Source organism: Squalius cephalus (genome assembly GCF_949319135.1).
Source record: "Squalius cephalus genome assembly, chromosome: 15".
Classification (NCBI taxonomy): Eukaryota; Metazoa; Chordata; class Actinopteri; order Cypriniformes; family Leuciscidae; genus Squalius; species Squalius cephalus.
The window spans coordinates 25,588,801-25,606,474 of NC_137136.1; the positions used below are offsets into that span (position 1 = coordinate 25,588,801).

General features: G+C 37.5%; 1 protein-coding gene across 4 annotated transcripts; it reads right to left on the bottom strand.

Moving 5' to 3' along the window:
* Positions 1 to 2,940: 2,940 nt before the first annotated feature.
* On the bottom strand, positions 2,941 to 17,179 carry abhd5a (abhydrolase domain containing 5, lysophosphatidic acid acyltransferase a). 4 transcript variants are annotated; one of them, XM_079895296.1, is made up of 9 exons: positions 17,093 to 17,179; positions 16,658 to 16,738; positions 15,636 to 15,721; positions 13,757 to 14,129; positions 12,004 to 12,158; positions 6,042 to 6,153; positions 5,618 to 5,804; positions 4,026 to 4,130; positions 2,988 to 3,477 (listed from the first exon to the last, which is right to left on the bottom strand). In XM_079895296.1, the coding sequence occupies exons 1-8, from the start codon at positions 17,122 to 17,124 to the stop codon at positions 4,041 to 4,043; spliced, it is 1,116 nt and encodes a 371-aa protein (XP_079751422.1). In that variant the 5' UTR covers positions 17,125 to 17,179; the 3' UTR covers positions 2,988 to 3,477; positions 4,026 to 4,040. The 4 variants fall into 4 exon arrangements, with proteins under 4 accessions (XP_079751421.1, XP_079751423.1, XP_079751424.1 ...); XM_079895295.1 differs by having other exon boundaries at positions 2,941 to 4,130; XM_079895297.1 differs by having other exon boundaries at positions 2,941 to 4,130; positions 16,658 to 16,763; positions 17,093 to 17,153.
* Positions 17,180 to 17,674: the final 495 nt, after the last annotated feature.

Consider the following 17,674-nt stretch of genomic DNA (forward strand, 5'->3'; position numbering starts at 1 on the left):
GAGAGATGGTGAGAAATCGGCGTGAGAGAAGGGGGAATTTAATAAATTAGATCTAATATAGGCGCCGGGCTGGTCTCCTAGCAACCCACCAGAGCCCTGTCTGCCGAGGGCTGTGTGAAGACCTCCTCCGGCCGTATGCTGAGACGACCCATAGTGCACTGCATCTCCTCCCTCTCTGTTGCTCTCGTATACCTCAAGACAGCAAAACACACTCCCACAGATTAACCTCATATCTGTGTGTGACTCAGAGATCGTAATGAACTCGCAAGGTTGAGAAATTTGTGGCGTCTACGGTATGACACATCTCAGGTGTTCTTAAAAGTAAACTAAACAGCTTACCGCATTGGGTAAATACCACGCAGTCTGGTGCATGAACAATATGAAAGTGCTTTAACACATTTACAAGAGAGGTGCACCATACATGGTGTTTTTTCAATAAAAAATGCACTCATAAGGTATATATAGTATACACTTGCGTTATGAGGGAACATTGGTGACACTTAATATTCTGTAATATTATTGATTTGCCTGACACTATTGGATTAGAAATGAACTGAGCTGGATGATGGCATCACTGTTTTCTCCAGAGCTGCTTTATAGACGAATAAAACTCTTTCCATAATTAATGATCTTTTACACAGTTATTGAACCAAACTGAATCAACACTGAACTGATTTCAGCTGAATAATGACTGTTTACAGCAGAACTGAAATCTGTTTGCAATGCATCACTGAATAAGTATTTTCATGTTTATCTCTGTAAAGCTGCTTTAAAACAATCTGTATTGTATAAAGCACTAGCCTATATAAATAAAGGTGACTTGACATCGCCTTAAAGCGATAGTTCACCCAAAAATGAAAATTCAGTTATCGTTTATTCACCATCATGTTGTTCCAAACCTGTTATTTTCTTCTTCTTCTGCGGAACCCACACAATAAAGATATTTTGAAGAATATTTCAACTGTAGAAAAATGAAACCAAAATATCCCAGAAATGGCCTCTGCCAATGACGTCATTTGGAGCCTGAGTGTGCGCAGTAGTGATCCTGATGTGGAGCCGCGGTGTCAAGATCGGGGCGATCAAAATGTTTCGGCTTCACTTTTCACACTTGATTCAACTATTCAGCTATTTTTGTCCATACAGTTTAAGGTCAACGGGGTCTAAAACACCACTGGAAGTCACTGACTTTCATTGTATGGTCAAAAAACACAAATATCTTTTAAAAATGCCTCTTTTACCTCATTAAGTATACACTTAAGTCATCCAATTTAGAAGACAATATATTTTGAATGGGCTCCCTTTTTTCCCCCTTGAAAATTACCTCAGATTTTAAGATGTCAGTTGTGTAAAACTGAATTAGATTTGTCTGGGTAAAATTCCTTACACTCTTAAAAATAAAGGTTCTTAAAATGGGGTTTTCCACAGTGGAAGAACCATTTTTGGATTCCCAAAGAACCATTTCAGTGAACAGTATTATTGGGCTTATACACTTATTGGGAAGGGCAGTTTAATAGTCTAAAGAACCTTGTTCCACTATAAAGAACCTTCTGTGCAATGGAAAGGTTCAATGGATGTTAAAGGTTCTTCAATGAACCATAAAAGAACCTGCATTTTGAAGAGTAGGAGAAATACAAATTAATATTGATGTGCAGTTCAGATTTGAAATTAGTGTGATAAGCATAGCTCAGATAACTGAGGAATATTTGAGTTCCTAGTTAAATCACTGACTTTTGATTGCAGATGTAATCCTTTGGTAATGAACACTGCTGTTCAAAAGTTTGTGGTCAACAAGATTTTTTTTTTTTATAAGAACTTAATACGTGTATTCAGCAAGGACACATTACATTGATCAAAAGGGAAAGTAAAGATATTTATAATGTAGTAAATGTTTTTATTTCAAATAAATTTTGTTCTTTTTCTAGTCAACAAAGAATCCTGAATAATAGTATCATGGTTTCCACAGAAATATTAAGCAGCACAACACTGATGATAATAATACGAAATGTTCCTTGAGCATCAAATCACAATATTAGAATGATATCTGTAGGATCATGTGACACTGAAGACTGGAGTAATGGCTGATGAAATTTAGGAAAAAATGATCACATTAAAATAGAGCAGTTTTACTGTAAAATTGTAATAATATTACATAATACGTAATAATGCATGCACTTGTCTGTGTACTGTTGTAATCGAGTAAACTAACACACACGGTCTGTTCCATTATGTTAGGAACGTAGGTTTCCCGGAACATCCTTTAGCAGCAACTATTTGTGATGCACAATTTGAGAATCCATGCACTACAAAACTATCAACTTAGTACATTGCTTAAATGTGCTTTTTACTTTAATTCAGTAAAGCACTCTTGCTCATTCAGCATTACCACATGCAGAGGAAGTGGAGTTGTAAAGTGCTTCCTGTGGGTTGAGCTGGAGGGTCATATTATTGATGTAGCGGATGTTATGATGGCTTAACATTGCCCTTGATGCTTAACTGCATTGACTCTATAGTCAGTGTCAGTAAGTGTGTGTGATTTAACTGCATGGACTCTAAATGTGTGTGTTGGTGGGGGTGGTGCAGGGCGTAACATCCCTGCAGTGTTACATTGTGCCCTCTTGTGGATATGAACAGACATTGTGTGCAGACCTTCAGAATGGCGACCATGTATCGTCTCACTGAGCACACATCGAATCAGTAGTGACAGTCTAAGAAATATTTATGCAAAAGGAGAGTCTACTAAAATAGGGTTACAAATTTGTAAGAAATGCTTTTTATCAATGCCATGAGTGAGGTAAAAAGACATTTAATGTATAATATAAATGATCAGGAGAGCGTTTTCCACCTGCTGTGTCATATCGGTTTCCAGACAACGGTCTGGCCTCAGTGAGTCATATGATGATGGTGTTTTACTGTATATGACCTTTAAGACAGGGGACAGCTGTATTCAGACTCATAAAATTTTTTATTATTATTAAAATTAACAGCAGACATCAAGTTGACACATGAAAAATAGATTTGTCAAACCTGGAAAAAATATAAATTCAAACAATTATTATTTACAAAATCTTTATGACAGCCTCAATTTAATTCAAAACAATAATAATGATACTAAAATAATGTTTTCTTACAAAATAATGCCTATTAAGCACTGAATGCATTTACAGTATATTGACTTTGCCCTGAGGCATGTTGTATTTATTTTGCCTGAAGACTTAAAACTCTGACCTGGGGCTCAGTACCATTTCAATTTTGTGAAAACACCAGCCTACAGGCGAAGATAAAGGCAAGATGGACTTTAAACGGTTGAGGATATTACAAAATGTGCACGTATTTTGGAAATTGAGGCACTTAAAAAGATTTTGTGGCAATTTTACATACAATACTGTACATACAATAAGTAAAGTGATACATGTGAACTGCATGACCGGAGGATATACATGCTTTCTGTTGATCCACCTGTCTGCCTCCCTTCTGATCCTAACAAAGAATCTTTTACAGTTTCATGAGGTAGAAAACAACAAAAAGGCTTCAAAAGCTATAAAACACAATCACTACTGTCTCACATTCTGATAAAGGTTCATGAAAGTTTATAAACACACAAAAAAAACATAGGGTTACATGTATTTGGAAATTTAAGTTAATTAAAGTGCCTAATTGCTCTCAGTTGTCTATGGTCACTAAATACCTTAGTGTATGTACCACAAAATGTTATTGATTGTCATAATAATGAACAATTATCATAATATTATAACATAACAGATTTAAAAAAAAACTAAATTTTCACATTATTATATCAACATAATTATGTGACATGGAAACTTAATATTTAGGACCAAAAAAAAAAAAAAAGGTTCAGTAGTGGTGCAAAACAAGCATCTGGTTTTCAAACCAAGTGGCCTCCAAACTCTCCGATCCCAATATCAGACTCAACAAAGATAATTTGCTGACACGCATGAGAGTGTGTGCATGTGGAGAAACACAGCTCTGCAGAAAGCCATGTTTGGATAGTTCCAGAAGAAAAGTACCTTCATCATCACTCTTCATTTTATCGTTTCACATACATGAAGTATCTTCTGGTTGAAATCCTCTGGCTGATCAGCATACACATAGTGTCCTGCACCTCGTATGGCCTAAAACCAATGCAAGGCAATAAGAAGTTTAACATTAGTTAAAAGCAGACAGACACAGACTAAGATTACCAAGAAAACAATCAGTGTATACCAGAAGTGCCATAATAAAATGTAGGTGTTTATTTTGAACCAGTGCCACAGATTGTGACATAAAATGTTGCAATATTTTCACTTGGCTTTAACATCCCTAATAATTTGAAGATTACACAATGGCCTTTCAGAACTAGAATAATTAGCTCAGTTTTTGTGGTGGTGAGAGGAGTCAGTCTGGAACACAAGCATATTCATTGTACAAAGACTTTTGTTTTTGTTCTGCCTGCCAATTCAGATTGTACTTTTTCAATACTGCTTGCTGTCAACATTTTAATCTATTAGAATTCATGCAAAAGAACTCCCACTGGAATTAAGAAGTTATTTGTGGAAGTTATGCCATCCAGGCAAAGCTCCAAATGTCTATGAAATCCCATGAAGGATATCTTGCCCATCATCATGCCCAAACGGGTCATATCATGAGGTCCTGAGGTCCACTAATACCTTTTATTGTGCTAAAAATAGTCATACTGTCAAGTTTCCTTTCAGAATCATCACGTTTGCATGCAGATTGAGATTTGTATTTGTATTTAACTGCCCCATCCTTCAATAATAGCTTCTTTGAAAATCCTACATGCATTATTAAAGAATCACAAAGCAATGTGCTTCACAAACTGTTCCATTTTCAACTTTGTAATGTTGCTGTTTGAGCATGAAAAAGGACTGCAAAGTTACAAAGCACAAAGTCCATTTTTATCAGTAAGCGCTGTTTCTGAACTCCCTGAAATGCCTCGATTGTAGTCCGGAAAGTAACAATATGTCACAATATTCCTCATTTAAATATTTCCCGCCAATGTATTCGCAAAAAAAAAAAAAAAAGGGGGTCGAGGCCTTGTTGAGTTGCGTTAGTTGTGTGCTATCGCCATGACCATGATTTTTCGATCTAACGCGGTTACGGGAATGACATTTCCGAAACACACTTGAAAAATAAGGTTTTTGAACATTCAAGCATGCAAATATAGGCCTATCCTAGTAGACCCCAAAACAAAATCAATATTTTGTAAAAGGGCATAATAGGTCCTCTTTAAGATCATATTGAAATAATAAGGAATCTTGAAAAAAAAAAAAACTTCAGTCACACATTTGAAACACTGGGATCCTTCAGAAGGATATGCAGAGTTGTAGGTGCTACACACTGACAGGAACAGCACAGCCTGGCTTTCTCGTTACCTCACTGTGACTAGGTGGGCCAATGTTTTGAATGCCAAACAGGCATTGCTGACATGTAAATGTGGGCAACCATGTGTTCAAATGCATTTCTGTATGAAATCATACAGATCTGTGTGATGTTGCAAAGTTGCAGTATGTTTTCATAGAACATCAAGCTGTTATCGCAAAAGATCAAGAAAAGTTTCTCTGAGTGGCAGTGTGTGCTGAGCAGTGAATGGAGAACTCACAATGATCTCTACATGGGAGTTTGGCCTCATTTCTTTGATTGAATTGCCGGAGTGGCCATCTATGCTGGAGCGTGAGCCATAGATCACCGTAATGGGGATGTCGCTGTGAATCAGGCCAATTCTCTGCAGCATGGGCCTCTTTGCCCAGCCATACGGAATGGTCATGTTTTTATAGGCTGTTTCACCGCTAAAATATTAGGATCATAATAAAAAAATAAACAGCAGACCGTTATGAGAATTTCAACATTCAGACATATATCAAAGCCATTCACAACAAAAAGCATAAGGGAGAGGGTAAGGGAGAGAAAGAAAGAATGAGATAGATAGATAGATAGATAGATAGATAGATAGATAGATAGATAGATAGATAGATAGATAGATAGATAGATAGATAGATAGATAGATAGATAGATAGATTTGGTACCTTGGACTTTGGACATTAAGATGGAAGATATATTCTGTGACTCTATTGTCATTAAACATAGCTGCAAATTTCTTTTTGAAGTCTGGTCTCAGAGTCTGCACAAGAGTGGGACCTACAGGACAATGCAAAACACACATCTGAAAAAACTAAAAAGTGAAAATCCACCGAAAATCGATCTATCCAAAAATGATGGATCACCCATAAATTTTTCATCCTATCATTAATATCATTAGTTCATGTGTCACATGTTCCCATTGTCAGTGACTAATATCCAGCCCCCTTCAGAATCCTACAGAACCTGACAGAAAGCTCTGCAGATTTCAAGGAATTGGAACGTCCATCACTCACAAAGTTCTACACATGACCAGAGGCGGCTCGTCAGGGGAGGCACAGCCCACTCGAAATTTTGAAAGAATAATTTAATGTTAATAAATTTGTTGTGTTGTTATGTGTTCAGTATGTGTATTTCATGTTTTTATTTCACCACTGCAGACCATAAAATATGACTGAAATTGGAGCTACCGGTTGTTTGCTTTTCCGCTGCTTTTCCCCCATGAACATGCCGAATATGCCGATGTGATTGCTAAGGCGAATCTGAAGACAGAGAAGGGGAGGAGGGGTGGCACAATCCATATCCAGAGATTTTTGCCTCCGTTGGTAAAAGAAAATTAGCCACCAGTCACCAGTAAGTATTTCACTTTATCAGCATCACAGAGGTGATTAGCCTCTCTTAGTATAACAACCAATCATTCTAGAAAACATGTGATATTAGTTTGAACTGCTCCCGCTGATAATCTATTCTCGACAACCTAATTATGAATTATAGAAATACTGAATATTTTCCAAAAATGTACCAAGCTACCATTCGAACAAAAGACCCACGCCTAAGCTTGACATACAGCAATCATTTTCATTAAATAGCAGAGGGTGCGAGACAGAACAGTACTGTAGGATGGATGTTATGATAGGAGAGTGAAATTCTATTTATATTGTCTTGCTGTATGTATAATGTAATTTTATTACATTAAAAGACATTTTAAGCAGTTAATTAAAAAAATAAATAATCCGGGTTCTCAGATTTAGTGTGCCTCCTTTATTAAAAAGCCCACAAGCCACCACTGCACATCACTATTGTGTTTTGTTTATTACATATTCTGGATAATTAGATTTTTTTTGGTATCTTTCAGCTATTAATAATAGTACAGTACTCTCAGCTCCATTTAACATTTTTCACTATGCTAGATGGATAGTTCACCTGAAAATTTTAATTATTTCATTAATTTCTCACTCTCATGTCATTCCAAACCCGTAAGATCTACAAATTAATATCTTTTTGATGAAATCAGAGATGTCTGTCCCTCCGTTGACAGCTACGCCACTGCCATTTTAACGATTCAAAAAGTTCATAAGGAGATCATAACGAATGCATATGAATTGAGTGGTTTAGTCCAAATTAATGTGTAAATGTATTGTAATGTACAATGTAAAGCGACCTTGAGATACGGAAAGGCACAAAATAAATAAAACTTCTTCTTCTTCTTCAAATTTTCCAAAGAGACTCGATCGCTTTATTATATGATGAAAAGATTGAATTCAGGCTTTTATTCTCATATAAAAATTCATCAATTTACACATCAGTTGTGGTAAATGGAAGCTCAAGTATGCTTGCAATGAGCCAATGAGGTTCATTCTCGTGTTACGCAGCACGTTTGAGCTTCTGCAAGAACCAGTGAGATTCATTCTCGTGTTACGCAGCACGTTTGAGCTTCTGTAAGAACCAATGAGGTTCATTCTCGTGTTACGCAGCACGTTTGAGCTTCTGAAAGAACCAATGAGGTTCATTCTCGTGTTACGCCGCACGTTTGAGCTTCTGCAAGAACCAATGAGGTTCATTCTCGTGTTACGCAGCACGTTTGAGCTTCTGTAAGAACCAATGAGGTTCATTCTCGTGTTACGCAGCACGTTTGAGCTTCAGCAAGAACCAATGAGGTTCATTCTCGTGTTACGCAGCACGTTTGAGCTTCAGCAAGAACCAATGAGGTTCATTCTCGTGTTACGCAGCACGTTTGAGCTTCTGTAAGAACCAATGAGGTTCATTCTCGTGTTACACAGCACGTTTGAGCTTCTGTAAGAACCAATGAGGTTCATTCTCGTGTTACGCAGCACGTTTGAGCTTCTGAAAGAACCAATGAGGTTCATTCTCGTGTTACGCAGCACGTTTGAGCTTCAGCAAGAACCAATGAGGTTCATTCTCGTGTTACGCAGCACGTTTGAGCTTCAGCAAGAACCAATGAGGTTCATTCTCGTGTTACGCAGCACGTTTGAGCTTCTGCAAGAACCAATGAGGTTCATTCTCGTGTTACGCCGCACGTTTGAGCTTCTGCAAGAACCAATGAGGTTCATTCTCGTGTTACGCAGCACGTTTGAGCTTCTGTAAGAACCAATGAGGTTCATTCTCGTGTTACGCAGCACGTTTGAGCTTCTGCAAGAACCAATGAGGTTCATTCTCGTGTAACGCAGCACGTTTGAGCTTCTGAAAGAACCAATGAGATTCATTCTTGTGTTACGCAGCACGTTTGAGCTTCAGCAAGAACCAATGAGGTTCATTCTCGTGTTACGCAGCACGTTTGAGCTTCAGCAAGAACCAATGAGGTTCATTCTCGTGTTACGCAGCACGTTTGAGCTTCTGCAAGAACCAATGAGCTTCATTCTCGTGTTACGCAGCACGTTTGAGCTTCTGCAAGAACCAATGAGGTTCATTCTCGTGTTACGCAGCACGTTTGAGCTTCAGCAAGAACCAATGAGGTTCATTCTCGTGTTACGCAGCACGTTTGAGCTTCAGCAAGAACCAATGAGGTTCATTCTTGTGTTACGCAGCACGTTTGAGCTTCTGCAAGAACCAATGAGGTTCATTCTTGTGTTACGCAGCACGTTTGAGCTTCTGCAAGAACCAGTGAGATTCATTCTTGTGTTACGCAGCACGTTTGAGCTTCTGTAAGAACCAATGAGGTTCATTCTCGTGTTACGCAGCACGTTTGAGCTTCTGTAAGAACCAATGAGGTTCATTCTTGTGTTACGCAGCACGTTTGAGCTTCTGTAAGAACCAATGAGGTTCATTCTCGTGTTACGCAGCACGTTTGAGCTTCTGTAAGAACCAATGAGGTTCATTCTCGTGTTACGCAGCACGTTTGAGCTTCAGCAAGAACCAATGAGGTTCATTCTCGTGTTACGCAGCACGTTTGAGCTTCTGTAAGAACCAATGAGGTTCATTCTCGTGTTACGCAGCACGTTTGAGCTTCTGCAAGAACCAATGAGGTTCATTCTCGTGTAACGCAGCACGTTTGAGCTTCTGAAAGAACCAATGAGATTCATTCTTGTGTTACGCAGCACGTTTGAGCTTCAGCAAGAACCAATGAGGTTCATTCTCGTGTTACGCAGCACGTTTGAGCTTCAGCAAGAACCAATGAGGTTCATTCTCGTGTTACGCAGCACGTTTGAGCTTCTGCAAGAACCAATAAGCTTCATTCTCGTGTTACGCAGCACGTTTGAGCTTCAGCAAGAACCAATGAGGTTCATTCTCGTGTTACGCAGCACGTTTGAGCTTCTGTAAGAACCAATGAGGTTCATTCTCGTGTTACGCAGCACGTTTGAGCTTCTGTAAGAACCAATGAGGTTCATTCTTGTGTTACGCAGCACGTTTGAGCTTCTGTAAGAACCAATGAGGTTCATTCTCGTGTTACGCAGCACGTTTGAGCTTCTGTAAGAACCAATGAGGTTCATTCTCGTGTTACGCAGCACGTTTGAGCTTCTGTAAGAACCAATGAGGTTCATTCTTGTGTTACGCAGCACGTTTGAGCTTCTGTAAGAACCAATGAGGTTCATTCTCGTGTTACGCAGCACGTTTGAGCTTCTGTAAGAACCAATGAGGTTCATTCTCGTGTTACGCAGCACGTTTGAGCTTCAGCAAGAACCAATGAGGTTCATTCTCGTGTTACGCAGCACGTTTGAGCTTCTGTAAGAACCAATGAGGTTCATTCTCGTGTTACGCAGCACGTTTGAGCTTCTGTAAGAACCAATGAGGTTCATTCTCGTGTTACGCAGCACGTTTGAGCTTCTGTAAGAACCAATGAGGTTCATTCTCGTGTTACGCAGCACGTTTGAGCTTCTGTAAGAACCAATGAGGTTCATTCTCGTGTTACGCAGCACGTTTGAGCTTCAGCAAGAACCAATGAGGTTCATTCTCGTGTTACGCAGCACGTTTGAGCTTCAGCAAGAACCAATGAGGTTCATTCTCGTGTTACGCAGCACGTTTGAGCTTCTGCAAGAACCAGTGAGGTTCATTCTCGTGTTACGCAGCACGTTTGAGCTTCAGCAAGAACCAATGAGGTTCATTCTCGTGTTAAGCCGCACGTTTGAGCTTCAGCAAGAACCAATGAGGTTCATTCTCGTGTTACGCAGCACGTTTGAGCTTCAGCAAGAACCAATGAGGTTCATTCTCGTGTTACGCAGCACGTTTGAGCTTCTGCAAGAACCAATGAGGTTCATTCTCGTGTTACGCAGCACGTTTGAGCTTCTGTAAGAACCAATGAGGTTCATTCTCGTGTTACACAGCACGTTTGAGCTTCTGTAAGAACCAATGAGGTTCATTCTTGTGTTACGCAGCACGTTTGAGCTTCAGCAAGAACCAATGAGGTTCATTCTCGTGTTACGCAGCACGTTTGAGCTTCTGCAAGAACCAATGAGGTTAATTCTCGTGTTACGCAGCACGTTTGAGCTTCAGCAAGAACCAATGAGGTTCATTCTCGTGTTACGCAGCACGTTTGAGCTTCAGCAAGAACCAGTGAGGTTCATTCTCGTGTTACGCCGCACGTTTGAGCTTCTGCAAGAACCAGTGAGATTCATTCTTGCACGCCAAGCAGGTTCGGTTGAACTTCTGTTTATGTTCAATAAACAATGTTAAAATGTTTAAATTAAATCTGTTCATCATATTCACGATCGTGTCTCTTCAGAAAATTTGGACAAAACCGCTCTATTCATATGGATACGTTTTACAATCTCTTTATGAACTTTTTGAAGCGTAGTGGCTTACTGTAGCTGTCAATGGAGGGACAGAAAGCTCTCAGATTTCATCAAAAAGATCTTCATTTGTGTTCTGAAGATGAGTGAAAGTCTTACGGGTTTGAAATGACAATGAGTAATTAATGACATAATTTACATTTTTGGTTGAACTAGCCTAATATCCATTCCACATAATTCTGTAGATTTCCCTAAGAAATCAGCCCATAAAATGTGAAAGTCTGAAGATTTCATCTGGGCTTGTGTATGATCACAACTATCCTGAGTCAGGGGGTTTCTGGGTATGAGGTTTTGGTTCTCCTAAAATACTGGATACTTTTATACTAAACTAGGACTCAAGGACACTGAGATGACACATCATTTTTGGATCTATCTGAAATTCATATACAACAAAAACAAACATTGTCAGTGTAGAAAAAAGGAAAAGAGAGAAAGAGATATGAAATATGATCTCAGATGAGATATTAAAAAGCTAGCTTGGTAAAATATGAGTGGAACATCATTAATATTAATCTATGAAATTCAAAACACAAATTTTCAGATCCTTGATAATTCTAGGATTTTTTCCAAAGCCAATTTGTTCTTGCAAAACAATTGCAGCATATACACAGAAGGCAATGTGATTAAGGTATGCGATATGAGACAAGTATGACGTATGAAAAAAGACATGCTCCAATTACTGAGTGAATCATTTCAGTGAAATTGCAAGTGCGACGTCTTGGCTAAATCTGTCCCTGGGTTTCATTACTGACAATCTTTATCACATGGTGTTCCACATCATTTAAGATATACAAGCATATCTTGAGCCTTAAGCTGCAATTTCTCTTTTTCTCATTAATACTTTTATTACGTTTGATTTGCACTCTCAGATTAGAATAAATCTTACCTAAAGGTCCAGCCAATCTGAGACCAGCGAGGGGGTTGAATGGGCTCAGCATTGCCCCTATCGCTTTGATCCACACAGGAATGGGCCTATCTTGGTCTCCTGGGTCAGGACGTTCTGGAAAACCCCACGGTTCCACCAGAATCAGGTGCTTTACTCTGGACAGTGGGTACATAGAAGGACATACTGTAATATATCTGTAGCATATTTTCAATTGAATCACAACTAAATGGACTTACACCAAGCTACAACTAGTTACACTGACCAAAATCAAGCTTTTAATGTTGTTTAGATGTCTATGTGATGTTTTTAATGTGCTTTAAGACAAACCATGTGCAAATTCACAAGTCAACACCATTGTTGAGTATTTTCTCTCTAAAACTGCAATGAACCAAAGACAGGCTCAAAAACACGGTTTGAGATCGCTGGTGTTTCTGACGTCGCAAACTACCTTGTAACCAATCAGGATCTCTGAGCTGGTGTGAGTGAGTGGAGGCGGGGCTCATTTGAATATTCATAGAACCACCTATTTTAAATGAGGCAAGGGTGTAGAGTTACATTCAAGCTATTTTAAGGCATGAAGAAAATTTTGTTTTAAGGAAAACACTTTTAAATATGTAATTTTGGTGATCAAAGATGACTTTTAAGGAATACGATTATTGACTAGAGGGGGACTTTAAAGTAATCTGTGCATCCTGATACACAGAGACATAAAAAAAAAACTTTGTGGGCAGGATAGAAGCGAAAATATGGAATATGCAGCAACTCTAATGCTTGTTGAAATTGGATGCTAACAAAAATAGTTTCGAATCAAATTCTGAGGTCAAACAGCTGACAGATATAAAGGTTGTGGGAAATGGGGAAACAGGAAGGATGTGAAAAACAGTGTTCTGCATTCAGAGCCACAGTTACAACCCAACACGACAAAGAAGTGAGCTTCTATTCATCAAGGGGCTCATTTGAAATCAGATTTAAATTTGTATTAAGGTAAGAATGGCAAATTATAAATTTGAATTTATAGAAGTAGAACTACAATGGGGGAAAAAAATCTAATAAATGCATGTTTAGTTTTCAATAATGCAATTGATTTTTCTGTACGAATTATGGAGAAATATATGATCTCATTCACATCACATGGGGTATTTCCAGAAACATTAGATAACATTAATAATTGTTATGGACCATGGAGGAAACAACACTTCGTTTACACGCTGCTCTAATGTACTAATTTACATGTGTCAATATTTATTTTATATTATATTTGCTTTGATTATGTGTTAATTGTTTTAAGCATTTAAATTAGATGTGATAAATGTATCTAGGCAGAATTAGTAATAAATAGGCATAATTAGTCAAAATTAATGATGTAATATGTTATGTTTTGTCTTAAAACTAATGTAATTCTCTGTTGTGTCTGTGTTAAACTGCCAATTCATTTCAAATTCAAATTCATGAAATGCAAGGCAGCCAATTCTCAAATTCTGACATTTGTAAACTCTGCCAGGAGTATCATTAAAATGTTTATGATTATCAAAAATGACCAAAAAAAAAAAAAAAAAAAAAAAAAAAAGATGCAACAGCCATTAATCAATCAATATGATTGTAAATCAATCAAAGACACTCTACTCTAATGTATAGATATTTACTTATTCATTTTTGTGCTTGCATAGAATTTAATCCCTCACTCAATTAGAGGATCATAATAAATATATATTTCGCTACAGCTGAACTCTTTTCTGTCTTTTTAGTTACAAACCTATCTGGGTATGTGATTGCGTAGGAGGCAGCCAGATATCCTCCCAGGTTATGGCCCAACATAATCATACTTTCCAGGCCCAGTTTCTTCCTCCACTGTTCGATGGACTCAACAAACTGGAGCTCAGCCTCCTGGGCGTCCGTGCTGAAGTGAGGTCTGCTGCTCTGGCCAAAGCCCAGCAGGTCGAAGGCGTAAACGGGCCTCTGCTGAGCGAGAGAGTCCAGGTTCAAGGCCCAAAATCCCACACCACTCCCAAATCCATGCAGCAGAACCAGAGGGGTTTTATTTTCCACTGGCCCCTTAAATACCAAAGTCCACAGTCTGTTTTTGTCAGATATGTGAACAAACTGCCTGCAGAACTTGCTTGTGACGTCTGAAAGGAATAAAAAGAAAAGGTTTCTGTATTATAAAGGGCACAGAAAATGTATCTGCAAAGGTTACATCTTACCAGAAAATTATATATATATATATATATATATATACACACACACACACACACACATACTTTGACGTACACATACACTGTCACAAATATGTATGTGACAACTATGAGTATATATTCATACTAAAACATACCAACTTAGAAATAATAAGTTAATATCAATAAGTTTATTATCTTCACTCTTTAAATATATATTTTTTACCTATATGAATAAAACAAGCTAAGCATTTTCATATCTAGTGCAGACCTTATTTTATTGCAAGTAAAATTCTGCTCAATGCACTGTGAATGATTACTTGATGTATTTAATAAAACTGTAAAAAGTATAATCGTGTGTGCTTTATTAGATTCAGATTGTCAGATTGTGTGTGTCAACAATTGAGTTAAATTAAGATGAGACCACTTTTTTTGAGTAATCAATGCAGAAATCCACATATGTTTGGCAAAGACTATTTGTATTCAAAAATTCACATCAAGAGTCCATGCAGGAGGAGCAGCGTTTGGCACTGCGTCGCTTTTCAGCGCGAGCTGTTTGGAGAAGCCCATTTTACCTAGGCTACACGAAATAATCTAAATAACTATATAAATGCTATGCTAACTAGATGCTAATATACGCTATCCTGATCGTTTTCAATACTTGCAATTCCAACTCCTGACTCACTACATTTGTTTTGACGGAACAAGATGCTTTTATACCAGGGGCTGCCAAGGGCGTGGTGAGCTCCTACCAAGGGCATGGTGAGCTGGTGCCCTCTTACATCACAGGGCACCACAACTTCCAATAGGAAAATTCAACTGCAGTAGCCACTGTTCAACCTGAAGAGGGCAGCACTTAGACGTTTTTACGCCATATATATTAGAGAAATAAAACACTTTATACCCAAATGTCAAAAAATGTACTCGAATCAATGAACAGCACTAATAAAGCCACAGTCTTACAGATCATTAACTAAAAAAAAGTTGTTTTAGGGTTTAGTTACCCTTTAAAAAACTTCCACTTTGAAACCTGTTTTCAAAAGTTTGCGTTTTCAGGCCCCCAAAACACCGTTGTTGAGTAAATGAATGGCAAAACGAATAAAAAGTTCAACGTTTTTAGTTGAAAATGGTCTTGTAAACGCTCCCTCACTCTCCACACCACTGCTCCTGTTTTCAAATGGGTTTCTTTTGTAGTTTTGTCTCACTCAACCAGACAATAGTGGGCGGAGCTAGTGTAAATAGCCTCTGCCAAAAAGGCAAAATTCACTATTTGATTTTGGTGTAAATAGACACTCTGGACATTTTTTACAAAGGGTTCACAAACTTATTATTGCCACTCTGTATATTGATCATCATCGATTATGTTTATTAAATAATTCTATAGACAATTTGCAATACCTAACAAAAACTTGAAAAGTTTGGAGTTTAAATTTTGATTTGACAATGGTTGGTGTTACTCACAGTGCAGCATCCTCTCTTCAGCCTCCTTCAGTTGGCTCTGAGATGTTGGGCTCCAGGACGGCAGCCAGTCGGTAATCCACCATGACCTACAATAAAATTAAATGTGAGCTTCTCATTCTTATTTCACTTAGAAAGAAACCAACATGAGATAGCTGAAAATGTTTGTTCTTTACAACAACAACAATTAGGCTAATGATAGATAATAATGACAGGTTAAAATCTGCTTTCAGAGAAAAATAAAATTCATTGATTAGGCTAATTAATAAATAACATATACAGGATATATTAAGTAGGCTTTCACATCTGCCTTCAGAGGACACAAGCCCTTAGACCTTGAGGAATTACTTCATATTACTTATTGGACATTGTAACAGAATTGGGCATTACAGTGTCCATGCTACACATATTATGTTAATGATATATTGAATATGTATTCTGTATATGTAGTTGTGCTCATTCTCACAAAATAATCACATATTAATAAGTAAGGTACAATATGGCTAAACCTCCCAAAACTAAATAGAAACTAAAACTAATTAGTACTATACACCTGACTGTTGCTATGTACTGTGAAATTGCCCTAATTTACCATGAGGTCATCAAGGGCAATGACAGGAGCAATGACTGATTCAAGATTATTAAATGAACAAATCGTTGATTACATCATTTATTTTTATATTGATGATTTAGACAGTTAATGAGAATCTCTGATACTATTATCTTGAGACAAAATACTTTATTTAATCAACTTGAACAAAACTGAATATGTTTTTCAGTACCAGCATAAAATACCCACTTTGGCCAAACAATGCCACTGAAACACTACAATTTTCCATAAATAGGAGGGAAAAGATTTGGTAGAATTTAAATTTGATTTAGAATATTGGTTCACATTTAGTACACCCATATGTTGCTAGGATTACAATGTAGGTTATGCAATAACATGAACACTGTAAAGTGACCAAAACTTAGAGGCACTTAGTAGAGTTAGTTTATGAATAACATTTGGACATATTTTTTACCTCACTGTCTTGTCCAAGAAAGAGAAAACACTGTAGAAGAGACTACGAATACCAAGAAACATCAGTACACGCTGTGCCAGTCTAAAGCCAAGAGAATGTGAAAGTGCTGTCAATCAAAGACATACTGTAATAATTGTATTACAATACAGGCAATTCATAATTTAGTTAGAAATCAGTTTTGTATTAATTTAAAGAGTTTGTTAATAAAAAAAAAAAGAATTGGCAGACAGAAATAATTGTAAGAAGTAAATAGTCCACATTAACAACAACCTTAGGTTTCATTGATAAACACTGACAGTACACAAACAGTTCGCGTAACTTACGGCGTGCAAACGAAAACTAATAAATCTAACTAAACGACAACAATAGCAACGCACATATAATTCACACCATTTAAATATTTTTAAGCAAATGTGTGCTTAGAGGGCCACTTACCCAGTGTCCGCTAACACTGTCTCCTCAGCCATGTTTTCGACACAGTGCTGTTCACTGTTCAGTTAGACAGAGAATTGTGTACATTATGTTCTCATGAGTCGAATCTTTTATTGAATCAGGTGAGCAAGTTCAAAAAACGGACTGAATTAATGTCTCCTTCGTACATGATGAGCAGAAACCCGAGTAAAATGATAGTAGGAGCATTTGCAGGGTGATTAACTGTTGGGATAAAAAAAAAGTAAATTGTCAGATACAAAAAAAAAAAAAAAAAAAAAAGATAAAAATAAAATAAAATATCTGTGGAAGGTTAAGGGCTCGCGTGAACGTAATCGTGGAGTAAAATAATCACTTATTTCTTTTTAACTAGTTCTTTAAACAAATTGTTGAACCAGTTTAGGCTGAATTTAGAATAGCATTCTCTACTGTTTCTGACAATCACTACTGACTTCTATAAGGGCACAAAACACAATAACACTGATACTGATATGTATTGCTCTATCTTGTTATAGGCAACACATAAGCAATAGTGTCCATTGCAGCTGTGAAAACTGCTTACACATAAACTAATTTAATTTGAAGATA

Coding starts and splice junctions, on each gene's coding strand:
- abhd5a (XM_079895295.1), bottom strand. CDS start 17,124: ATGGCTGAGGAGACAGTGTTAGCGGACACTGG. Junction 15,722..16,657: donor TTCTTGGACAAGACAGTGAG/GTAAAAAATATG, acceptor ATTTTATTGTAG/GTCATGGTGGATTACCGACT. Junction 14,130..15,635: donor TGAAGAGAGGATGCTGCACT/GTGAGTAACACC, acceptor TATTCCTTTCAG/ACGTCACAAGCAAGTTCTGC.